Source organism: Bos mutus, chromosome 8 (assembly GCF_027580195.1).
Source record: "Bos mutus isolate GX-2022 chromosome 8, NWIPB_WYAK_1.1, whole genome shotgun sequence".
In the NCBI taxonomy this organism is placed as follows: Eukaryota; Metazoa; Chordata; class Mammalia; order Artiodactyla; family Bovidae; genus Bos; species Bos mutus.
This window is the reverse complement of record NC_091624.1, coordinates 42526213-42549858: the sequence shown is the minus strand read 5'-3', so window position 1 is coordinate 42549858 and position 23646 is coordinate 42526213. Positions and strand designations below refer to the sequence as shown.

The following is a 23646-nucleotide window of genomic DNA, read 5'->3' as shown; positions in this document are numbered from 1 at the left end:
CACATGGTTACCGTGGTGCCCGGCCAGGGTGGGCTGTTTCCGTCAGTGCGTTCTTTAACACAGGGTTCTGAGGTGAGGGCGGGCAGTGAAGATGCAGAAGGGGAGAGGGGAGAGAGAGAGGAGGGGGTGTGGTGATCTGGTAGCCCAGACCCCTCCCTCCACCCCCCACCACAGGAGGAGCCTCACCCCCGTCCTGTCCAGGGTGTAGTGGCTGCCACGCTCAGCCGAGTCCTTCTCTGAGTCTTGCCTTGTGTCTACAGCTGCAGTTCAGCCCAGGACTGGGAACAGGAGTAAAGACCCAGCCCTCCTGCTCCACCACGCACTAAGATTAGCGGAGGCTCACAGTGAAGTCTACCTCCATGCCATCCTGCTGGCTTCCTTCTCTGCCATGCAGCCGGGAGAGATTCCTCCTCCAGGGAGACATCCAGGGGAAGCTCGTCTGTGTCAAAGGCACTTTTTGGAAGTTGATCTGTGCCCAGATGAGAGGTGAGGGTGAGAGAAGAGACCTGCAGGGCCTTTCCCCATTTAGAAGTGGCCTCCATCTCAGCCTTTCCCCCACACACCTACATACTCACACCTCTCGAGCCTTAATTTTCTTTTCCTTCTTTTTTTTTTTTTGGCTGTGTGGCATGGGGTATCTTAGTTCCTCAAGATTAGTTCCAGGGATCAAACCTATGCTCCCTGCATTGGAAGCTCAGAGTTTTAACCACTGGCCCACCAGGGAAGTCCTGGGTCTTAACTCGCTTTTTAAAAATATTTATTTATTTATTGGCTGTAGTGGGTCTTTGTTGCTGTGCTCGGGCTTTCTCCAGTTGTGGCGAGCTGGGGCTCCTCTTCACGTGGTTTCTCACCATGGTGTGTCGGTTTCTCATTGCATTGGCTTCTTTCGTTGCCTCCAGTCACGCAGGCTCCAGTAGTCGCAGCTCTTGGGCTCTGTAGCTTGGACTCTGTAGCTGTGGCACATGGGCCACACGTGGGATCTTCCTGGACCAGGGATCAAACCAGTGTCCGTTGCATTGCAGGGTGGGTTCTTAACCACTGGACCACCAGGGAAGCCTGTGGGGTCCCAATTTTCAACATCAACTTTAAAAACATCTAGAAACCAGAGAAAAGTAGCACTGTTTTTTTGCTGCTTTAACCTTCTGCGTGTGTGTATTTGTGTGTTTAAGAAACGTAAATTAGCTTAGTAGGCATTTCCTTTTCTGTTTTTGGGGGGGCAGTTATAATTAAATTTACTTATTTATAATTGAAGGTAATTGCTCTACAATATTGTGTTGGTTTCTGCCATACGTCAACATGAATCAGCCGTAGGAATACCTATGGCTTTTTCTTTTCTCATAGAGGTATGCCCTTTGGGAATCTGTAGAATTCCCTATGAAACAAAGATATTTGAAAGAAGATGGCAGTGTGAAATTGAGCCTGAGAACGTCTACTTTTCTCGGGTTCAGGAAGAAGGAGGAGGGAGGGAGTAACCAGATTGAGAAAGACAGGTTTTGGGCTGGGGTGGGGGTGGGGGTTGGTTTACTTCAGTTTTCCCGGAGCTGTGTCTCTTTGCAGTGCCAGCTCTCGTTTGGAGCTGGCCAGTTGGCATCGCCGTGGCCCCTCCCGCTTTCTAAGTATAGTCTTTGAGGCCCAGCCAGCTGGGAGGCAGAGCCAGAATTTCCCTGGAAAGCATTTGCTTTCACAGGCCTGGGTAGGGGAAGCTGGTACAGGAGGCTGGGGGTCTGGATGGTTGGCAAAGGTGCTCAGACTCCTCCTGATTCTTGTTTTCTTGGGTGGGCCTGGTTTCCTTGGGCCCCCTGTCTGTACAAGAAGGGCTTGGAGGGATGGTCCTGGGGCTCCTTCCAGGCTGGACCTCTGGGTGGGCAGCCTCTCCTCCCACCTGCATGCTTACTAAGTCACTTCAGCGACCATATAGACCTCTCCTCTGTCCATGGGATTCTCCAGGCAAGAGTATGGAGTGGGTTGCCAGGCCCTCCTCCAAGGGATCTTTCTGATCCAGGGATGGAACTTGTGTCTCTTATGTCTTCTGCATTGGCAGGGGGGTTCTTTAGCACTAGCGCCACCTGGGAAGCCCCTTCTCCCATCTGATGGTGACCAAAGCAGAGGCCAGGAATGGCCGTGCTCTGTGCTGCTCAGACAGGCATTTGCAGGGGCTGGGGGTCAGGTGGCCCCCAAGGGAGCCTGAGCCACTCAGATGGGAGTGAGGGAGAAAGGCAAGGTAGCCTTGAGCAGCTGACCCCCTTGCTGAACCCCTGTCCCATCTGCCCCCCATCCCAACCCTGAAGCCCAGCAATCTCACATGACCTCACTCATCTCCAGTTTGGGAAATACTTCAGAAACCAGTTCACTTCCTCTGGGGTCCCTCTCATGGGATATTGATACTTCTGAAAGCCCAGCCTAAGGACAGGCATTGCTAACAGTGGAATTTCAGGACTCTGTAAGGGACGAGCCTGATTGAGGGGAGGTGGGGAAGAGGAGCTCAGAACACAGCCTTTTATGGCGCTTCCAGATCTGCCTGCTGGTGGAAAGAAGGGTGAAAGGAAGAGACAGGCTCATGCCAGAGCGAGAGACTAGGCAGTGGCCACAGTCAGGCCTGATGCACTGGGGCAGAGGGTAGGGGGCTGGCTTCTCTGAAACGCAGCTTGTGTGTGTGTGTGCTCAGTCATACTCAACTCTTTACAATCCCATGGACTGTAGCCTGCCAGGCCCCTCTGTCCATGGGATTCTCCAGGCAAGAATACTGGAGTGGGTTGCCATCCCCTCCTCCAGGGGATCTTCCCAACCCAGGGATTGAACCCGTGTCTCCTATGACTCCTGCATTGGCAGGCAGATTCTTTACCACTGTGCCACCTGGGAAGCCCAAGCACAGCTTCTTCACGTATAAAATGCAGCCCCCAGTGAGGGGCAAACCTCATGTGGATTTGGGAAGTCATACAGCCCCCACCCAGGAACTGGTAACTTCCCTTTTGGGAGTGACTGCACCCACTGGTCCCCACCCCACCGTCTGCTTGCTCTGTTGTTCTCATCGTTCAGCCTGGAAGAACCAATTAAGCCAAGGGAACCCTGGGCCTTGAACCCTCCGGCTACATACTGCCTTGCACTTGGCCCCACAGCCCAGGAGGGTGCCACCGGGTGACGGATGCTGGCAGGCAAATTGTCCTGTTATTTTTTGGTGCAAGGAATTTAATTTGCCTCACCTGTCACTGGTTACAAAAGCTGGCGTGAGCCTACTTACCGCTCAATTAGCCATAATTAAGGCAGTGGAGTTGGGAGCATGGGGAGACTGGAAGGGAGAATACGATGGGGACTGTGTGTGTGTGCATGGGGGCACATGCGCATCGGTGTGTGCAGGGTGGAAAGAGGGGAGGGGCTGTGAGAGCAGAGGGGCTGCCCTGGGGAAGCTGGTGAACTGCCTTCTAACTGGCTCCCTCCAGGCATGGGGTTTGGCCTTTGTCACAGTCTGGCCGGGGCTCAGGCCTGCTCCATCATCACCTCCTCCCCCATCATCACCCCCAACCCCCCGTGCCACCCCAGCAAATCCTTCTTTGTTCCTTTCTTCCCTCAGCTGCGCCCTCTGTCCCAGGAGCTTCTCCCCACAAGTCAGTCTTCTGGAGTTTAGAGCTGGGGAGACAAAGCTGCGGGGTGGTGGGGAGACAGCTGACCAGAGTAAAGTCAGCTGTTCTCCAAGGCAGGGAGCTTTGCTGGGGCTGCAGGAGCCTGGGCCACCACTGCAGTTTATCCCAGCTTGAAGCAGTGACATTATATTAACAAATAATAATAATTATGGTGGGCTTCCCAGGTGGCGCCAGTAGTAAAGAACCTGCCTGCCAATCCAGGAGATGAGTTGGGTTGGGTTGGGTAGATCCCTTGGAGAAGGAAATGACAACCCACTCCAATATTCTTGCTTGGAGAATCCCATGGACAGAGGAGCCTGGTGGGCTAGTCTATAAGGTTGCACAGAGTCAGATATGACTGAAACGACTTTGCATGCACACACAAGCATGCAATAATTACGGTAACAATAAAGTATGATAGCAGTATAAAAATAATAGCAATGCTCGGGCTAACTTTTATTGGACATCATCATCTCACTGAATTGTCAAAACCACCCTCCAAAGCACAAGGAGGTTAAGTCACTTATCCAACATCACACAGCTCAGTAGCAGCAGAGGCTGGAGGTGAACTCAGCTAGCTCTGAGTCTGCATTTGACCCTTGCCGTGCTGCCTCCCATTGAGGCTCCTTGGCGGGGTCTCAGGGTAGAACACAGGACTGGGCAGCAAAGTGTGTTTTATTTATACACTTATTTATGGCTGTGTTGGGTCTTTGGTTGCTGCATGGACTCTGTCTAGTTGCAGTGAGCAGGGCCTACTGTCTAATTGTGGTGCACAGGCTCCAAGTTGCAGTGGTTTCTCTTGTGGAACTCGGGCTCTAGGGCATGTGGGGTTCAGTAGTTGTGGCATGGGGGCTTAGTTGCCCTGAGGCACATGGGATCTTAGTTCCCTGACCAGGAATCGAACCCATGTCCCCTGCGTTGGCAGGCAGATTTTCAGCCACTGGACCACCAGGGAAGTCCGAACGGGTTTTTTACTTTTCATAAATATTGTGTCTGACAAGAAATGTCTTCATGTTTATTGAGCTTATGATGGTAGTTGTGATGTTTTAGGGCTCTGCACTTTGACCTGTGGTTAGTCAGATTTGCTGAGATAGATGTTGGAACCATAAAAGGCAGAGACTTAAAGCCAGCTAAGGGGGCTCAGCCTTATCCTGAGGTTTGAGGGGAGCCCCTGAAGGTTCTGAGCAAGTGGGGAACCTAGTGGGAGCAGCACTGGGGGTATAAACCCGAGTGTTGTGTGTCCCTGGACTTAATGGACCAGAGTTGGGAGGGAGAAACCAGTGGGCATCTGAGAGTCATCAAGGTGACTACGCTCTGTCATTCACTAGCTGTGTGACCTTGAGAAAGCCCTCTCCCCTGTCTGGCTAGCCTCTCTTTTGCACATTTGTAAAAGTGAGGTGGTTGGAACTAGAAGACGTCTAAGATGTCTTGGGCATTCTGTGATTCTTTGGATGACCTCTGCTGGGTCAGTAGATGTTGGAAGAAAAGAGGACAGGAGGAGGGCTTTAAAGAGGGGACTCTAGAGGATGTGGGATCTAACTGGATAGACAGGATGATGGAAAAGCGGTGGTGGGGATCAGTGATGGCTCCAACCTGCAAGGATATATTGAGAGAATAGGGACATTGTGGGAAAGCAGTTTGGATTATACAATAGGCTGATAAACTTCTGCTTTCACACCCAGTAAGGCAGACCTCTCCCACCAAAACAAACAGACCAAAAAATACATAAATACATAGAGAAAGAGATGGCTAAGTTAATTGGCTAAGTTAGTTAAAATCGAACATTTCTCTATCAAGTTACATGGAAAGATGCTCTTTTAGCACTTATGTAAGGATTGTGCTATTTCACAAAATTTGGTTTTTAACTTTTACATGTGGAAGAACAGCTTTTAATGCTTCAGACTTCTCAAGGGTCTTCATGGGACATGCTGGGCGGAGTTGTTTTTGAGTGAAAGGAAAGGGAGGTTCAAGGTTCCTCAGGACTAGGGATGTTTGGGGCCAGTTAACAAGTGGATGCTAAGGTTATGGGAGCATGGTGAGCCACCTACCAGGAAAAGGTCTGCTGAGACCCTGCGAGAAGGTGAAGTTCCCAAGGGAGAGAAATTGGGGTGAAGAGGAGTCCTTGTTAGGAAAGGACAGTGGTTGGCACAGTCTCCCCAAATGTTGAAATGAGGGGATAATTTGGTTTTCTGATCTTCTTTTCCTGAACCAATTCCCCCCACCCTTCCAGACACAGTACCACCTGGGTCCCACTGGCTCAATCACCCTATTTACTTCCTTCATCTCATTTCTCAGAAAAATCACTTGATTTTATTAGTTTAGTTTTTTATTATTAGTTTAGTTCCAGAGTGTGAACTCCATCAGGAGAAAGAACCTTGACTATATTTGTTTGCGGCTGTATAATTCTTGGCCTTTAGAACAGGGCTGGGCATAGAGTTGGAGTTCGGTCAACATGTGTTGAATAGATACATGCATGCAGGCTTTCCAGGTTGCGCTGGTGGTAAAGAACCCACCTGTCAATGTAGGAGACATAAGGTTTCGGGTTCAATCCCTGGGTCTGGAAGATCCCCTGGAGGAGGGCATGGCAACCCACTCTAGTATTCTTGCCCGGGGAATCCTGAGGACATAGGAACCTTGCGGGCTATGGTCCATGGGATCACAAAGAGCTGGACACAACTGAAGCAACTGAGCACAGCACAGCACAGCAGATACACGCACGCACACGTGAATAAACGCAATGGTGATATTTCAGGCCTTGAGAAGCCTGGGCTGGGAAGAAATTTAGGGCAGCATGACCTTCCTCATATAACTCAGAAGGCACCTGCTGCGGGGGCTGCTGGGGACTTTCGCTGGTCTGCCTCCCTCCTGATGGGCACAGCACACACAGTCTGTCTATGGCTCTGTGAGAAACTCTGAGAAGCTATATATATAGTTCCCCTTTTGTTCTATTTTTTCCTAAAATAATAAGGAGGTTTGAGGTGTGTGTGTGGGTGCTCAAGGAAGGCTTACAGCCTTGACAGCACTCCAGAGGAAGTGGCGTGGGGAAAGTCTTTGCCCCCCACCCCTCACTTGGCTGCCCCAGCTGCAGCTGAAGTGGTTTCCCATGGCCCTGTCCCTTTCCAGACACCTGGCTTTTCTGTTAGCCCTTTGGGGCTTCCCAGATGGCTCAGTGGTAAAGAATCCACCTGCAATATATATAGGAGATGCAGGAGATACAGGTTCAATCCCTGGGTTGGGAAGATCTCCTATAGGAGGGTATGGCAACTCACTCTAGTATTCTTGCCTGGAAAATCCCATGGACAGAGGAGTCTGGCAGGCTACAGTCCAAAGGGTGGCAGAGTCAGACACGACTGAGCACGCGCACAAGCCCTGTGGACGGAGAGGGGGTTGCCACGAGGTGTTTCTGTGAAGTGAAAGTGTAATTTTCTCAGTTGGGTCCGACTCTTTGCGACCCCATGGACTGTAGCCCACCAGGCTCCTCTGTCCATGGGATTTCCCAGGCAAGAATACTGGAGTGGGTAGCCATGCCCTCCTCCAGGGGATCTTCCCAACCCAAGGATTGAACCTACATCTCCTGTATTGCAGGTGAATTCTTTACCATCTGAACCACTAGGCAAGCCCACCCTTTTCTGTGCCACATGGTAAATCACCCCCGGTTTACTAAGAGGCTTAAAAACAGTGCCATTCCATGTGCTCTGGTAAAGACCCTAGAAGGGCTGAATGGGGGAAGTGAACCTCTGCTTCATGAGGGTTAGCTGGGTCCTGGTCATTCGCAGGACAGTAGGGCCTCTCTTGCTCCAGGGCGTCTCCCAGCAGACTTGAAGGTTTCTCATATGGCAGCTTGGGGGCCCCGAGTATATGTAAAAGTGGAAGCTGCCAAGCTAGGCTGAAACTGGTGGAGCAACACTTCTGCTGACTTGGATTAATTTAAGTGAGTCCCAGGGTTTGCCTGGACTAGAGGGGAGAGGGCTACACAGGGTCATCAGTGGGGGCATATTCCCATGGGTGTCACCAATGCAGCGGCCTGCCAGCCTTGGGCCAGGTCCAGGAGAAGGGGAGGGGTCACCCAGGCCTGACATGACATGCCCCAATACTGGGGTTCTGGATTTAGATGTGGGCTCCTGTCCAGGCTTGGCCAGCTGCCTGCCCTTCTTTGCACTTTGATAGCTCATCCCCTACAACCCCCCCCCGCCACCGACCCCCTGCCCACTGGTGGGAAGGGACATCACCTTTCTTACTTCAAATGCAGGAGCTCCAGGGAGCTTCCAGGACACAGCCAGGGGAAGGAGGGTAGCTTGCTTGGGAGGGTGTGACTGCCTCCCCCGCGCCCACCCCCTGCACATCCCCATCGGCCTCGTTGGCCTCATGTGCTCCTCGCTGGCCTGTCACCTATGCAGACAGGCAGGGAGACCACAGCTATGGGAAGGCCGCCCTGGGGTGCGTTTCTTGTCTTCCCTCTCCTCTCCACTTCTCTAATGTTCCACTCATGCCACCAAAGCCCCCTCCGCCCATCACCTTCCCAGAGACCCTGATCTTTCCCACCCAGAGGCACTTACATCTACCCAACACATGCTCCACAGGCTGCCTCGTATTTTTAATTCCCTCTTTACAAGTCCCTTCTGTCTCCTGCCACCTGAGTAGAAAAGCCCTTTGAGTTTCAAATCTGGGCCCAGAGCGGTAGGGATTGCTTGTCAGTGAACAAGGCAGGCTGGCACGGAGAAGGCTGGACAGATGGCCATTGTGGTGACTGCACCTTCCTAGCTGGGAGGCCCGGGGGTGGTGACAATAGCCACCCTGGTCTCCAGCCAATGAGGCCATATGTAATAGGCCAAGGAGCTGGCTGGCAAGGTGAGAGGCTGGAGGGAAGAGGCAGGGAGGTCTGAAGTTGGGGCTGGGGGAAGGGGGCTCTCTTTCGGAGAACCCTCTGCCTTTGCAGGGGACCACAGCCCTTGGTTTCCTTTCCACCTCCTCAGGTTCTCCCCAAGACCTGGTCACACAGATAAGGTCACAGGGTTGGTGAGGGGCAGGGACCAGCTGAAGGTCTATCTGATGCCAAGGCCCCTGCTTTCCTATCAGCCAATACAGCCACTATCAAAGCTGTCCCTACCCCTCCACCCCACCCCAACACCCCTCCCCCAACCCGCTGCAAACCACCCCCACCACTGGTGGGAAGGGACATCACCTTTCTTACTCCAAATGCAGGAGCTCCAGGGAGCTGCCATGCCACAGCCAGGGGAAGGAGGGTAGCTTGGGAGGGCATGAGAAATGGCATTCTTTATTCATAAATAAAAACATAAAATTACCAGAGATAGTTTACATGGCCAAAAGGGGGCATCAAAAATAAATCAAAGCTGTCAAAAGCAGAGCAAACCAAACAAGACACAACCAAGAGAAAAATAACTCTGTACATAGTCTTCCAAATGCTAGTCCATCCATAGCCAGCCTGGGCGGAGTTCCCGCTTAGCCTGCAGAGGAAGCGCAAGGGGGAGCACAGATAAATGAGGAAGGCGGAGCATGAAAGCACACAGGTGCATACACAGGTGCGTGTCCTCCTGGCAGGGACAGCTGCAGCTCTGACCACCCAGCCTGCCTGACCCCTAGGATCTCTCTCTTAAGAAGTGGCCCAGGCTAGGCCGGGAGTCGAGCAGGGGCAGAGGCTCGGTGGGTGCTTCTCAGGGGAGAGGTACCCCCCAACGCAGTCCCCATGGAACTCGGTATTCATGGGGACCGACTGTGCCCAGCAGGGGTTAATCCAAATGCAGAGACCAGAGGATAAATCCAGGGTGGGAGCCACATGAGAGTCTGGTCACTCTAAAGCCCAGAGGCAGAGCCCCCCTCGGTGTGGCTGCCTCCTTGCTCACAGCAGAGAGCTTCACCATCCTTTGGCTAGCAGAGCCGCAGCTCTGATCCAGCGAGCATGCGTCTTAGCAGCCACTCTCGGGGGAAGAGGCGGCGAGCTCCCGCTGGCCCTGGGCCAGGCCGCCTGTTCCGAGGCCTGCGTGGCCGACTTCTCCAGTCCTGCTCAGCCTCTGCTGCTCAGAGGCTCCTTCCGGAGAGAGGCTGGGTCTGGCAAGGTCCAGGAATAGCGTGGAGGTTTTAGCACAGGGAGGGGAAGGGAAACCACACCGCGGCGAGGTCGCTATGTTATAGGACACTCTCATTCTGGTGCAACTGGGCCACCCTGGAGCCTTGGGCTGGTGGCACCCCAGGGAGGGCTCCATGGGTTGGCCTGGGGCAGAGATGGGGACAGGGGTGCAGGGCACTGTCACACTGAGGTGGAGCTGCTGTGCCCCTGAGCGCCCTCCCCTGGGGCTTAGCACCCACCTCTTTGCAGCGAGGTCTTGAGGGCAGAGCAATGGGCTTTTGGCTGCCCTTTGGGGGGGTGGTCTCCAGCCCGAGGAGGGGGCAGCAGCCTCTTTCTATCCATCAGGACAGCCTCTGGGAGGAAAGGACTCAGACAAGGCACAGGCTGGTAGAGATGAAGCAACCAGGAGACAAGGGGTGGGAAGTCTTTGACTTGGGGAGTGGGGGTGATCTGCCTGTGTCCTGTGGAGGGGATTGGCCTCCAGGCAGAGGGAGCTCTGGGCCTGTGGATTCCGGGTTTAAGTCTAGCCTATGACTAAGAGTAATGGCTTGAAATTCCAGAGAGGCTCCTCTGTCACGTGAAGGCAGGACAGGCACAGCCTAACTTGGGGAATGGAAGGCAGAGCCAGCATCCGGGAAGGCGGCTCTGCTCTCAGTCCAGGCTCAAGGAGGGACTGTGGGGGGACCCTGGCAGGATGGGAGGCTGGAGGAGAAGCAGCTCCCCACTACCACCTGGGGCCTGGAGGGGTCCACAGTCGGGGACAGAACTGGGGAGCAATGGCCTGGGGCTGCTGCATACTCAGACATTCAGTTAACCCCCCTCAGCATGCGGGCGTGAGCCCAGGAATCCAGCCGGGGCTGGCTGTCCCAGGAACAGCAGCTGCAGCTCGAGGCAAAAATAGAACATGGAACAGCCTGGCTGCCTGCGAGATCTGGCTTGTGTCTGAAAAGACAAGAAAGGAAAAAGAAGAAGAAAATTCCCTGAACCAAGCAACTGAGAAACAATCTTTTCTCCGCACATCTTTGAAAGGGAAAACCAGCCTTCTGCAGGCCAGGAGTCCTTGATTATGGGGCTCAGGTGGGGCTAATGCAAGCAGAGGGGGGTGCAGCCGGGGGCCCCAGGGCTGTTCAGAGGCTGTGTTTGAGCCTCTTACTGTCTTTGGACACTGGCACTTTGGGGCCCCTCCCTGACCTGTAAAGGCTCTGTCTGTACTTAGCCCTGGAGGTGACAAGGGACATGACCCGCAGCAGGATGGAGCTGAAGGTGAAGGGGGAAGGCCTAGCCCAGATGACCCTGTGCCATCTCAGTGGACAAAGGTTATTCTGAGTTCAAGCAAAGACTTGGTTCTTAGGAATCAAAACCAATGCAGGATAACTGCTGAGCAACTTGAACAGGAGGGGAAATCCCTATCTCTGGTCTCATGATGAAAAGATCTGGGGGCTCCCCTGGGGACAGCTTGGAGTCACACACTCCCTGCATCATCTTTCTTCCTCAGCACCCATCCCAGGGCCTTGGGGCTATGGCTTTAAGAAGAGATCAAAGGCCACCAGTCATCCCGAGGCTGCTCACGTCCAGTCAGCATGGCTAGAGGGTCTGGCTGTCACCACCTAGCTTCTCCTTCAGACACCCTCTGGTCTGGCTGAGTCTCGACATCCGCCGGGTAGCCCCAGCTCTCCCCTCCTTTCTGAGACCTACAGTGTTGGGAAGCTCTGATTGCTGTTCAGCCAGGTTCTCCACATCCCACTCCAACCCCTGTCTCTCCATGGCTGGGGGGAATAGATGAGGTATGACCAGGTCAGATTCCAAAGCTTCTGGTCATAAATGCTTGTGTTCTGTTCCCAAGGGGCAAACCCAGTGTGTTGGGAGCGGGGGTGGGAGTCAAGAAAAGTTGTAGGAAAAGAGGTGGAAGGGAGCTTCCGTCAGTCACCACCCTCTCTGGGAGAGCATTTAGGGAACCCTCTAAATGCTTAGAGGGTTCAAAATCTCTAAGCATTTTGAACAAAGACCAAGTTTTAGGAAGCCAGTAACCAAATCTTGATGATCCCAGGACTCCTCTCTTGGCAAAGCTGGAGGTCTGGCCGGCTGCAGGGTTGCTAAGCGCTGGATCTTGGGAAAGGCCAGGAGAGGCCCTGTAGCAGCAACCGTTCCCCACCCCCACCCCGCAACCAATCTCCGCGCCTTGAAGTCTGTACTTCTCTCTGAGGCCTGAGCAGGGAAGCAGGGCAAGGGAGCCCCCATTGACAGACTCAGCACCCCTGCCTCCCAGTGCCAGGTCCCCGGCCCTCTCCCAGGAGGCCCCTCAGATCTCGGTGGCGATGATGTCCTCGTAGGGGATGTCAGCCCCTTCAAGGTCGATCTCAAAGGGCTCCCCTGCGCCGTCCCCCCGGGCCAGCTGCTGCAGTGCCTTCTCCAGGCGCTGGTTCCGTTGGTACATGGCCAGGTAGCTCTGCTGCAGCTGCTTCTGGTACTGGATCACTTTCTCCTTCTCCTCCTTCCACACCAGCCGCTCGTGCTGGAAGCCAGAGGACATCTGGTCATGCCCCTGCCGCTCCTCCTTGAGCTCTGCACGCAGCCTCTCCAGCTCGCGCTGAAGGGCGGGCACGTCGTCCGCGGAGGCGGGACCCAGGGCAGCCGCGTCCCTGCTCCGCTGCAGGGCGGCCTGGGCCCGCAGCTCCAGCAGCTCCTGCTCCAGCAGGTTCACCTTCTCCCGCAGGAGCTCCGCCTCGTTCTTCTTGCGCTGCAGCTCGTTTTCGCACACCTCCAGCTCCAGGCCCTTGGTGCGCAGCGCGTTCTCCAAGTCCTGCGTCTTCAGCTCCAAACTCTCCAGCCGGCCCCGCGTGTCCTTCAGCTGAGCCTTCAGGTTGAGGATCTCGCTGGCCTTGGCGTTGATCTCTGTTTGGGACTCCTTCAGCTGCTGCTTCAGGAGGGAGATCTCTCCGGACTTCTGGCACACCTGCCACGAGGCAGGGCAGGGCAGGGACAAGAGAGAGCCAAAGGGTGAGAGTCCGCACGTACGGGGCACCCGATTGCTTAAAAGCACTTAATCCTATGTGATCCAGTGATTGGGACTCGTGGTTTTCACTGCCGAGGACGCGGGTTCCATCCCTGATTGGGAAACTAAGCTCCTGAAAGCCACCCAGCGCCGCCAAAAATAAAAAGAACTAAACTAGTCCTCACACAGTGCCTGGAAAGAGCCCCCAGCATGGTGGTCTGGGCGACCCACGAAGGCCAAGCCCTGCTGTGAGGCTCCTTTCATTCTGAATCTGGCTGGGTCTGTCCACAAGCCTGCCTCACCCCCAATTCAGTCTAAATCTCAGTCCATACCCAAACTCGTGTCCCTGTTGTTTGGTCCCTAAGTCCTGGTTTTGAGACCTCATGGACTGTAGCCCGCCAGGCTCCTCTGTCCATGGGATTCTCCAGGCAAGAATACTGGAGTGCCATTTCCTTTTCCAGGGGATCTTCCTGACCCAGGGATTGAATCTGTGTCTCTTATGTCTACTACTTTGGCAGGTAGATTTTTTTTTTTTTTTTTTACCACTGGGGAAGTCCACCCAAACTTATAGCTATGTATATATCAAGGGCCAGTGGTTTAATCTGCCCACAGCCGGTAGCTCCACTATCTACATTAACATCGATGATGTCAATTTTGGGTCTAACTTCTATCATCTGTGTATATGCTCACACCCTCTGGCCTCACCCCTGCACATATTCTCTTCTCTTTCCTCTTGGGATAAAGACAATATTCACACAATCATGGCTGCACCCCAGCAACCTATTGGGCTCAGAGACAGTGCCCAGCTGGCATCTGCCAAATGATGAGCCGCTGTTCTCCCCAGTGCCCTCCACCATTTCTGCTTCAGTCTCCATCAAAAGTTGGCTAAGAGCAGCAAACAAAACTAATGACACTAATGAGACTGACTCAGACCCGTGTGTCTATGGAGTCCTGGCCACTGGGGGTCACGTGTCCAGGGCCAGTCTGGCTGGCTGTGTCACAAGAGCATTTTCTGCCAGCCTGCAGGAAAGATGGCCAGAATGAAGGCCAGGGTCTGGGCCTCCACAGAATAGATTCTTTGAGCAAGACTGGAAGTATTAATATTTCCTCTTTTCTTCTTGAGGCAGAACCACCCCTTTTTCTCATGCACCACCTCTGAAGTGTGCACAGCCCTACCACCATGCTTGGCTGGGACTGAAACAGCCTTCCGAGGGTGAGCCTGGATTTGCATCATGCAGGGGGCAGCAGAGCCGTGGCTGAGGATGGGGCCTCGCTTTGAATCCTGGCTCTACCAGAGTGACCCGGCCAATTCTGCATCCATTAGCACAGTAGCATTATGAACATAAAACTCTGAACTCTGGGACCTAATTCAGGATCAGATCCTGCCTCTGATATCTGTTATGTGGTGACTTTGGCAAGTCATCTAACAAGCTCTTTGCTATTATAATTGTTCTCCGTGCTTCAGTGTCTTTAACTCTAAATTGAGTTTCACAGGGCTGTTGTAAAGGTTAAATGAAAGAACCTGAGGCCTGGCATTAATAAACACTCTATGAATTATTGTTGTTATGTTTGTAATATATTTCTATGTTTTTGTGAAAATTTACTTCATTTATTGTTTTACTAATAGTCTGACTGGACAACCTGGGAATGAGGTCACAGCCATGTCCAGCTTAGTTCTGGATTAGACAAGCAAGAATGGATGCATAATGCTAGCGTTGGCTTATGTTCTGAGATGGGCCAAAGTGTTCCCAAGTCCTGGCTGAGAAACCATGGCTGGGAAAGGGTCTCCTGAACCAACACTGATGAGAAGAAAGGCACTGGTCCCATGGATGAGGTCCTTTCCTCTTTGGGAAACCTGGCAAACAGAAAGTGACACTCCCTGCCCACCTGTCTAGCGCCTCTATCCATCACTTCCTCAGAAAGGATCTTTTTTCTCTACCCTTGATAACACCTGTCACTCTAATTTCCAGAATAAGTACAGGAGATCAGTTCAGACAGATGGCTGCATGGCTGATGGTGTGTCACCCCTACCTAGGGGTGATGCTGGTCTAACCAGACCCAGTGAGTCCTCAGCCCCTTCCCAGGGCAGGAGTCTTTGAGGTGACTGCCATGTACACGCCTCTTCTGGTCCTTGCAACATCTTTAGAGGCCCATCAGGTGAGAAAAGTGAGCAGGATATGGGGGTTAGGCTGTTCTCCAGTGAGACCAGGTGCAGCCACCTAATTTCCAGGTGTGCCTGAGGATGTGCATGTGTACATGAGTCCTCTTTCTTCCTGTTCTATGCTTCCATCTCAGTCCACCAAACAGAAGCTCCACTTGCACTTCTATGAGGACTGGCCAACTCTGTCCCTGAGACCTGCACAGATGTGACCACTCCCACCAGTGGGTGAAGTCCCTTTCCTCAAATGTCACAGATGAGGGACTTCCCTGGTGGCCCACTGGTTGAGACTCCATGCTCCCAACGCAGGAAGCTTGGGTTCAATCCTTGGTCAGGGAACTAAGACCCCACATGCCGTGTTGTAGCCAAAAAGTTAAAAAAAAAAAAAAAATCCCACAGCTTTGGAACTGTGATGTTTTCAGAGTGCACATAGAACCTTCCATAAAGAAAACAACAACAAAAAGATGAAGAAAAAACATCGCAAATAGTGCTATGGTCTCTTGTGGCTTTGGGACCATCAGGAACCAGGGATGGTTTGCGGTCCTGCAGAGCCTCTGCGATGCACAGAGGTGGCCCTCAGACAGCCTGGCTGGGACTTGGTTCTCTTGTTCTAGTTTCTCAGCCAATGACTCAATTAGTAAATTCAATTCTGGCCATGAGGCATGGGGTTGGGGAGATGAAGAAGCCCAGGCTAAGAAAATCTTCAACATGGTTTACTGGGAAGCCCTTTCTTCGGGTCAGGGAGCCATCATTCCAGCCCAGTTTTCTGGGGCAATTGTGTTCCCACCCCTGTTGCTCCAGTAGCTCAGCTGGTGAAGAATCTGCCTATAATGCAGGAGACCCCGGTTCGATTCTTGGGTTGGGAAGATTCCCTGGAGAAAGGATAGGCTACCCACTCCAGTATTCTTGGGTTTCCCTGATGGCTCAGATGGTAAAGAATCTGCCTGCAGTGCAGGAGACCTGGGTTCGATCCCTGGGTTGGAAGATCCCCTGGAGGAGAGCATGGCAGTCTGCTCCAGTATTCTTGCCTGGAGAAGCCTGGCGGGCTACAGTCCATGGGACTGCAAAGAGTCGGCATGACTGAGTGATTTCACACTTCTCCCTGTTGCTTAGAGCCTGGAGGAGACCTGGAGAAAGTGGTGGGGAATGCAGGCACTGAACCCCTGCCCGTCCCCTGCCCACGCCCTCATCCTCACCTCCCACTGCGTCTCCTCCAGTGCAGGGGCAAAGCTGGTCTTCTCTTTCTCGTAAGACCTGAGTTTGGTCTCCAGCAGGTCCTGCTCCTTCATGAGGCTCTCGAGTTCCTGCCGGAGCTGCCGTTTCTCCTGCTGAAGCTGGAGCACCTGGAGATGCAGGACCTGCTGAGCCCGCTGGCTCTTCTGTGCGGCCACCTTCATCTTGCCCTTGGCCTCCAGCCCCTCCAGCTCGTCCTTGCAGCGCCGCGGCCGCTCCTCGTAAGGTTGGCTGGCGGCCAGCTCCTTCTCCTCGAAGCTGCGGTGCAGCCTCTGCAGCTCGCCCTCCCTCTCCAGCAGCTGCTTCTCCAGCTCCTGGATGGTGCACTGGTCCGTGGAGATGGGGGAGCGCACAGAGCCCTTGTCTTTGCTTGCGTGGGCCAGCTTGCTGCCCCCGTCAGAGAAAGACAGGGCCTTTAGGCTCATCATGTTGCTGTCTTGGAGGACAATGCCCTGTGTGATGTTGTGGGCTGAGCCCCCAAACCGGCTGGCGGGCCCCACAGGAGTGACCAGCGGGTCCAGCTGGTAGCTGCTGCTGGTACTGTGGGTGGGCAGGCTGGACATGGAGTTCCGGCCGGAGTCGGACAGTGCCCCGGAGCACAGGCTGGGCTTCAGCTCCTGCTCCTTGGGCTTGTCCAGAGGCGCAGGATGCAGCTGGTGGCCGGCGCTCTCAGGGGATGAGTGGAGGATGGCGCCTGACCGTGGCAGCACCGGCTTGAAGGCGGTGGGTCTCACAGCACCCTTCTCAGAACCCTGGGGAGGAAAACAGCCATACTGACCCTGTGTCTCCCTGCGATGAGCCCTGAGTCAGGTATGCAGGCCAGCTACATGGCACCTTCCTGGTCAGGGGCTGCAGGTGACCTCACCCATTACTCTGAAGGGACCAGAAGTGGTGAATCTCCCTCAAGAAGGAGGAATTCCTCCATGACTGTCCTTAAATATCATCAGGCCCTTTGTTCTGCAAACTGCCAACCAGTTTGTCACCAGTTTCTCCGAGATGACAGCCCTTTTAGGTTCACTGGCTGAGACCCCTGTGCCAGGGTTCTGGGGCTCTGCGTGCTGCAGGTAAGGATGCTGGACACACTTTCCTCGGGGAAGTTCATCCCTGCTTCTTCCCCATTACTTCCAGTTGGCCAGCAGCTGGAACTCTGGCCGTGGCCTCCCCCAATGGTTGGGAGAACCGCTTGAAATAACAGTCTTTTCCCTAAAGCCATCATTTTCATTATTAGAGGACTTCAAAGTTTACAAGCTCTTTACTTTGAAAAGTTGAAACTCTATCCAACATGTGGGCTGTTTCCTAGCACATCAATGCATAGATTCATCCTCCCAGGTGAGGCCAGGGTGCTGAACAGGAACAATACTTCTAGCACCGACTGGCAGGACCCATGAGAACTTAAACTGGGACGTGGGCTGGATTTCTGAGCACCTGGGACTCTGCCCTCATCCTTGCTAGATTGCTGATGATAACAAACCCGAGGGACTTCCCTGGTGGTCCAGTGTTTAAGACTCCATGCATCTACTTCAGGGGGTGCGAGTTCCATTCCTGGTCAGGGAACTAGGATCCCACAAGTCACGCAGCATGGCAAAAAACTAACTACCAAACTCACAGCTCTTATCCCAACAAAGATGCTTTAGGGCTGGTTTGAGTGAGAGCTGCTGTCCCACCAGAGAAGCAAAGGAGGAGAAAGCCCACCTCTGTGAGTCCTCTAACAAGAGAGCCTATCAGATCTCTTCAGGTGGGCTCTCCCCCTGCTTTTCCAGATGGTAAGGGAGCCCTTCCTGCTTCCCATGCACTTGAAAACATGGCTATGGGTCCTGCCTTGGCAATCCTGAGTTATAGCCCAGCAGAGTTCAGAAAGGCTTGCATTCTCTGATTGCTCTGTGCTAAAAAGCTCACCCAGGACTTTTGCATTATGAGACTGATCAATGTGTTCATTCCTTTGTCCAATCTTGCTCTCTGGTGTGGTTAAGTACTCCTGCCCTCTCTGCATCATTCAGTAATGTAAGCGTTCTCAGTGATGTAAGCACTTAAGACCTTCCCCACCACCGCTCTCAGCCCCAGGCCTCTTCCCTGCCTTTCCAATCCAGCCACCCACACCAGAGACCCCTCCACTTACCATCTCTAGCTGATTGGAGAAGGGCATGAGCTTCGGTGGGGTGGATGGGTCAAAGTCCACTCCTGCCTGGCCCCCTAGGTCCCCACTGGACAGTGCCGTGTAATCAGGGCGGTGGGAGCCCCGGGCCTTCTGGCTGACCTTGATGTAGAAGAAGTCTTCGCTCTTGCCCATTTTGGAGCTGGACTTGCCATGTCCCGAGTCTTGGGAGAAGCCGAACCTCAGCAGCCCGTCTGAATAGCGGTTGAGCTTCTTGAGGTGGGAAGACTTGCGCAGCTTGTACTGCGAGGCCCGGCAGTGCTTGCTGTGGAAGCCGTGGCCAGAGATGAGGCTGCTGACGCTGCCCATGGTGACACGGGGGCCGAGGACAGGTGGGGCAGAGCGGGGACCTGGCGTGGCAGGGGCGGCGAGGGGCAGTCCTGGCTCCGAGAAGAGACTGCAGTCATAGCAGAAGCCTCACAGAGCCTGGGAGAGCTGAGACCTGGAAGAAGACATAAGCAGAAGTCAGCCTGGATGGGGTAGTCATGGCACGTCCCCACTGGTGACCAACCTCGAGATCTGGGCAGCAGAAAAAATGCATGTTTCCCTTAACAGAGGCTCAGCCCTGTCTCTGTCTCAATGGGCCCCCCTCTCATTCTTCCTTTGTTCTCTAATTCAGCAAACATCTGCTAGAAGCCTACTATGGGATGGCTCTCTTCTTTTTTTTTTTAATTTTTATTCTTTTTTTAACACCCAAAACATTTTGTATTGGGGTACAGCTGATTAACAATGTTGTGATAGTTTCAGGTGAATAAAAAGGGACTCAGCCATACATATGCATGTATCCCTTCTCCCCTCAAACTGCCTCCCATCCAGGCTGGCACATAACACTGAGTAGAGTTCCATGTGGTATACAAAGGTTTTTGTTGGTTATTCACTTTAAATATAGCAGTGTGTACATGACCTTCCAAAAGTCCGTAACTATCCCTTCCCCCCAGCAACTGTGAGTTTGTTTTCTAAATGTTAGCTTTTTTCTGTTTTGTAAGTCAGCTCGTTTGTATCGTTTCTTTTTGGATTCCACATAAAAGGGATGTCATGATATTTCTCCTTCTCTGTCTGATTTACTTCACTCAGTATGATACTCTCTAGGTTTATCCATGTTGCTGCAAATGGCCTTATTTCATTCTTTTTAATGGCTGAGTAATATTCCATTGTATCTATGTACCACATCTTCTTTGAGATGGCTCACTTCTCAGCACTGGGATGCAGGGGTGAACAGTTACAGTCCCTGCACTCATGGGGCTTGTGTGCGGTGTAGTGTGGACTGGCCATAAACAGATCAACGTATGTGACCTCAAGCGATCTGTGTGCTACAGGGGAAATAAAGCCAAGTGAATGGGATGGAATTCTGTTGTTGTACTAGTTGCTCAGTCAGACTTCTTGTGACCCCACAGACTATAGCCCGTAAGGCTTCTCTGTCCATAGACTTTTCCAGGCAAGAATACTGGAATGGGTAGCCATTCCCTTCTCCAGGGGATCTTTCCAACCCAGGAATCGAACCCAGGTCTCCCACACTGCAGACAGACTCTTTAGAGTCTGAGCCACCAGGAAGAGGAGGTGGTTGTTTTACGCAGGAAATACAAATGAAGCCTCTCTCTGTTTGGTGTTATTTGAAGAGAAATGACACCAAGAAAATGAAGAAGAAAGCATGTGGAGACCTGTGGGGAGAAATAGGAAGCTCAGGGGTAGACCCAAATGCAAAGCCCTGAGTCCCTGAGTGGAATGTGTTGGGCATTTGTGAGATCAGTAAGGAGGCCAGTCTGGCTGGAGGGTAGTTAGCAGTGGGGGTTTGGAGGATGCAGACGTCAGAGAGATAGTAGGTGCCAGGCAACAGAGAGCCTAACTGGCCATAAAGGTTTTGGCTTTAGTCTGAGATAAGAAGCCCCCAGATGGCTTTAAGCAGCTGACAGCTTGATCTGACTTGGGTTGTGGAGGGTCGTTCTGGCTGCTGTATGGAAAAGAGCCACTGGAGAGCTTGGGTGGAAGTGCTGGGCCTGTTATAGCAGGTGAGTGACTAACATGGCTAGGCTAGTGTGGTAGCTGTGGATTCCATTTTTTTTCAATTGTATTTATTTATTCTTGACTGTGCTGGGTCTTCACTATTTTTCTCTAGTTGTGGAGAGAGGAGGCTATTCTCTAGTTGTGGTGCACGGGCTTCTCAGTGCAGTGGCTTTTGTTGTAGAGCATGGGCTCTGGGTTGCACAGGCTTCAGTAGCTGTAGCACATGGGCTCAGTAGTTGGGCTCCTGGGCTCTAGAGCACAGGCTCAATATTTGTGGCACGTGGACTTAGTTGCTCTGCCACATGTGGGTTCTTTCCAGACCCACATGGGTCCAGGAATTGAACCCATGTCTCCTGCACCGCTGAGCGAGCAGGGAAGAATTAAATTTTAGATGTAATTTTAAGGTTGAGCTGATGGTACTAGTTAAAAGACTGAATGTAGGGAGGGAAAGAGTGGAATCTAGGATGACTTCAATGTTTTTTATCCAAGTATCCAGAAGAAGTAAGTTGCCATTTATTGAGATGCAAAAGACCACAGAAGGAACCAGTTTAGGATGAAGAGGGGGTGGAAATAGGACTTTGGCTTAAGACATTAAGATTGCAAAGCCCATTAGAGATCCAAGCAGTGATGTGGAGTAGGATGGGTGTGGAGCAGGGCAAGCTGCAGATTTCCCTGTGTGAGCTGTTTGTGCATAGTCTTGGAGCTTGGTCTGAGACTAGATGAAAAAGCAAGGGCAAGAAGGCAAGAGAAAAGTGAGGACTGGTTCACTGAGGCCGGGAAGATGAGTGGAAATGAGGAAGAGACACTAAGGGGTCTTTGACAGACATGCAGGAGATGCGTGAAAGGTAAGGATGAAGATGGTGTCAAGTGATGCTGAACTAAGATGGCGACTAAGAATTGGTCAATGGATGTGGCTATGTGGAGGCACCAGTGACCTTGACAAGAGTGGTTTTGGTGGAATGGTGCGAACAAAGGCCTGACTGGAGAGGGCTCACAGGAAGAAGAGAGAAACAACTGTACCCCTGAACAATAAATAGTAACTTGGCCGACTTGGTTTGGATTCCCAGTTATGCTCCCTGCCAGCTATGATGTGGGAGGTAAACTCTCTTACGTCTTTACCTTCTGTGTCACAAACCAATTCTAAGATACACTTAAAGTTGTTTTTTTTTTTTTTTAAGTAATAGGACTGCATCTTATAATCAATGCTGAAAACAATAACAACGGCCTTGCTGGTCACCAGACAGAGGAATGCAATAGAAGGCAATGTGGGCACCCTCGTGGATGTAGGCAAATCGCTCAAGCCTGGGTCACCTGATTGTCAGAGCTTGGAAATGCTGTGTGATTGTCATGCATTGAGAAGGAGTATTTCTTAGTCAGTCAAAAGACAGATGATTCAATTAAGAAGCGGGGGGAGGGGAGGGACACGGCAAGTTTAATAAAATAGGAAATGCAGAAGGAACCCTGCATTCTTTATTCTGCTCTAAATTACCCTGTCAACTGAAAGGGGCAGAAGACATCCCAGGTGGGTGATAAGGGGGTATTATGACTGAGGGAGCCAGAAGACTCTTCAAACTCTGAAGACGAAGGCTCAGATTCAAACATGCATTGTCATCTTGAAGAATAAAGTAGCTATGACATGAATAAATACATCCTATATTCCAATCATAAGAGCAACCACACAACAAAACAGCGTTCCATAAGTGTAATATATGCTTTTCTATGAAAAGCTTTTATTATATTGATGGTCTCTTAGAATCAGGGAAACATGATGATACCTCATGGGGCCTTTGCAAGCAGTTTATTGGATCTTACTGGAAGCTAATAGGTCTGATACATTTATTTGAAGCCTAGTATATAGTAGGCACTCAATGAATAGGAGGTATTTTCACTGGCATCTATGATTTATATTATCATTATTGTTCTCTCCAGGCATACATCAGCCCTGTGTTATCTTCAATGGCCACATCTCATTTTCCAGAACTAGTTCTCTCCTCTCCAAATGCAAGTTTCCTGCATCCCATTCCCTGACAGCACTACTTAGGCGCATGAAGTTCCTCTGCTAATTTAACAGCTGACAATGACAAAATGTGTTTCTCATGCCCCAGGTCATCCATCTCTTGCTTAGTTGAGGCCCCAGGGGCCTATGAGGCAATATTTTACTGCTGTCCATATATTGGGAAGCTATTTTTGGCCAAAAGACTCTTGCGCACTCTGCATGCTCTAACAGTTGGACAACTGGTGACTTACTTTTTGCTCATCCAGTTACACATTTGTGAACATCTGCATGGACAGTGTTGTAGAGATAATACCATAGGCTATGGTATCAGAGAGACTTGGATTTGAAAATTAACCTCTCTGAGATTTCTTTGCCACAGAATGGAAATAATCAGAATTTCACAGGCTCAGTATGAGGATGAAGCAAACTCACAGAAGTCAAGTGCAATGCCTCACACATGGTAGGTGCTGTCCAGGGAGTCCATGATCAACTGAAAGACAGGATTAGGGTGCCTTCTAGAAGTATAATAGCTGGAACAGAACTATAATACCAGGAAGACATGTGAAATGAATCTGTTTGCAGCTCATATAATTCAATAATAAAAAATGAACAAACTTAATTGAAGAATGGGCAGAAGATCTAAATAGACATTTTTCCAAAGAAGACATACAGATGACCAACAGGCACACAAAATGATGCTCATCATCGCTAATAATCAGAGAAATGCAAATCAAAACTATAATGAGGTACCACCTCACACTGCTCAAAAGGACCATTATTAAAAAGTCTACAAATAACAAATGCTGTAGTGGATATGGAGCAAAGGGAATCTTATACTGCTGATGGGAATGTAAACTGGTGCAGCCTCTATGGAAAACAGCATGGACGTTCCTCAAAAAATGAAAAATAGAGTTGCCATATGATCCAGCAATCCTGTTACAGGATGTCTATCTGAAGAAAACCATAATTTAAAAATATACACACACCCTGGTGTTCACTGTGGCACTATTTACAATAGCCAGGGCATGGAAGCCACCTAGACGTCCATCAACAGACAGGAATGGTTAAAGAAGAGGTGGTACATATATACAATAGAATATTACTCAGCCATGAAAAGGAATGGAATAACATCATTTGCAGTAACACGGATGAACCTAGAGATTATCATCCTAAATGAAGTAAGCCAGACAGAGAAAGACAAATGACACATGAATACCACTTACGTGTGGAATCTAAAACATGACACAAATGAACGTATCTACAAACAGAAACAGACTCTCAGACATACAGAACAGACTTGTGGTTGCCAAGGGAGGGTGAGGGAAGGATAGATTGAGAGTTTGGGATTAGCAGATTCAAACTTAGTATGTATAGGATGGATAAACAACAAGTTCCTACTGTATAGCACAGGG

At 51.4% G+C, this 23646-nt stretch overlaps 1 protein-coding gene across 3 annotated transcripts in view; it reads right to left on the bottom strand.

Moving 5' to 3' along the window:
- Nucleotides 1-8861: 8861 nt before the first annotated feature.
- LZTS1 (leucine zipper tumor suppressor 1) overlaps nucleotides 8862-23646 on the bottom strand; it is a 67618-nt gene continuing 52833 nt past the window's right edge. For 2 of the 3 annotated variants that reach the window (XM_070375521.1, XM_005899928.3), the window contains 3 exons: nucleotides 18202-18679; nucleotides 16049-16837; nucleotides 8862-12655 (listed from right to left, as the gene is read on the bottom strand). In XM_070375521.1, the coding sequence (XP_070231622.1) occupies nucleotides 12002-12655; nucleotides 16049-16837; nucleotides 18202-18546 (1788 nt within the window). In that variant the 5' untranslated portion in view covers nucleotides 18547-18679 and the 3' untranslated portion in view covers nucleotides 8862-12001. Of the gene's footprint in view, nucleotides 12656-16048; nucleotides 16838-18201; nucleotides 18680-22666; nucleotides 22689-23646 lie in introns of those variants that run through there. The other variant, XM_070375522.1, reaches the window with a different exon arrangement.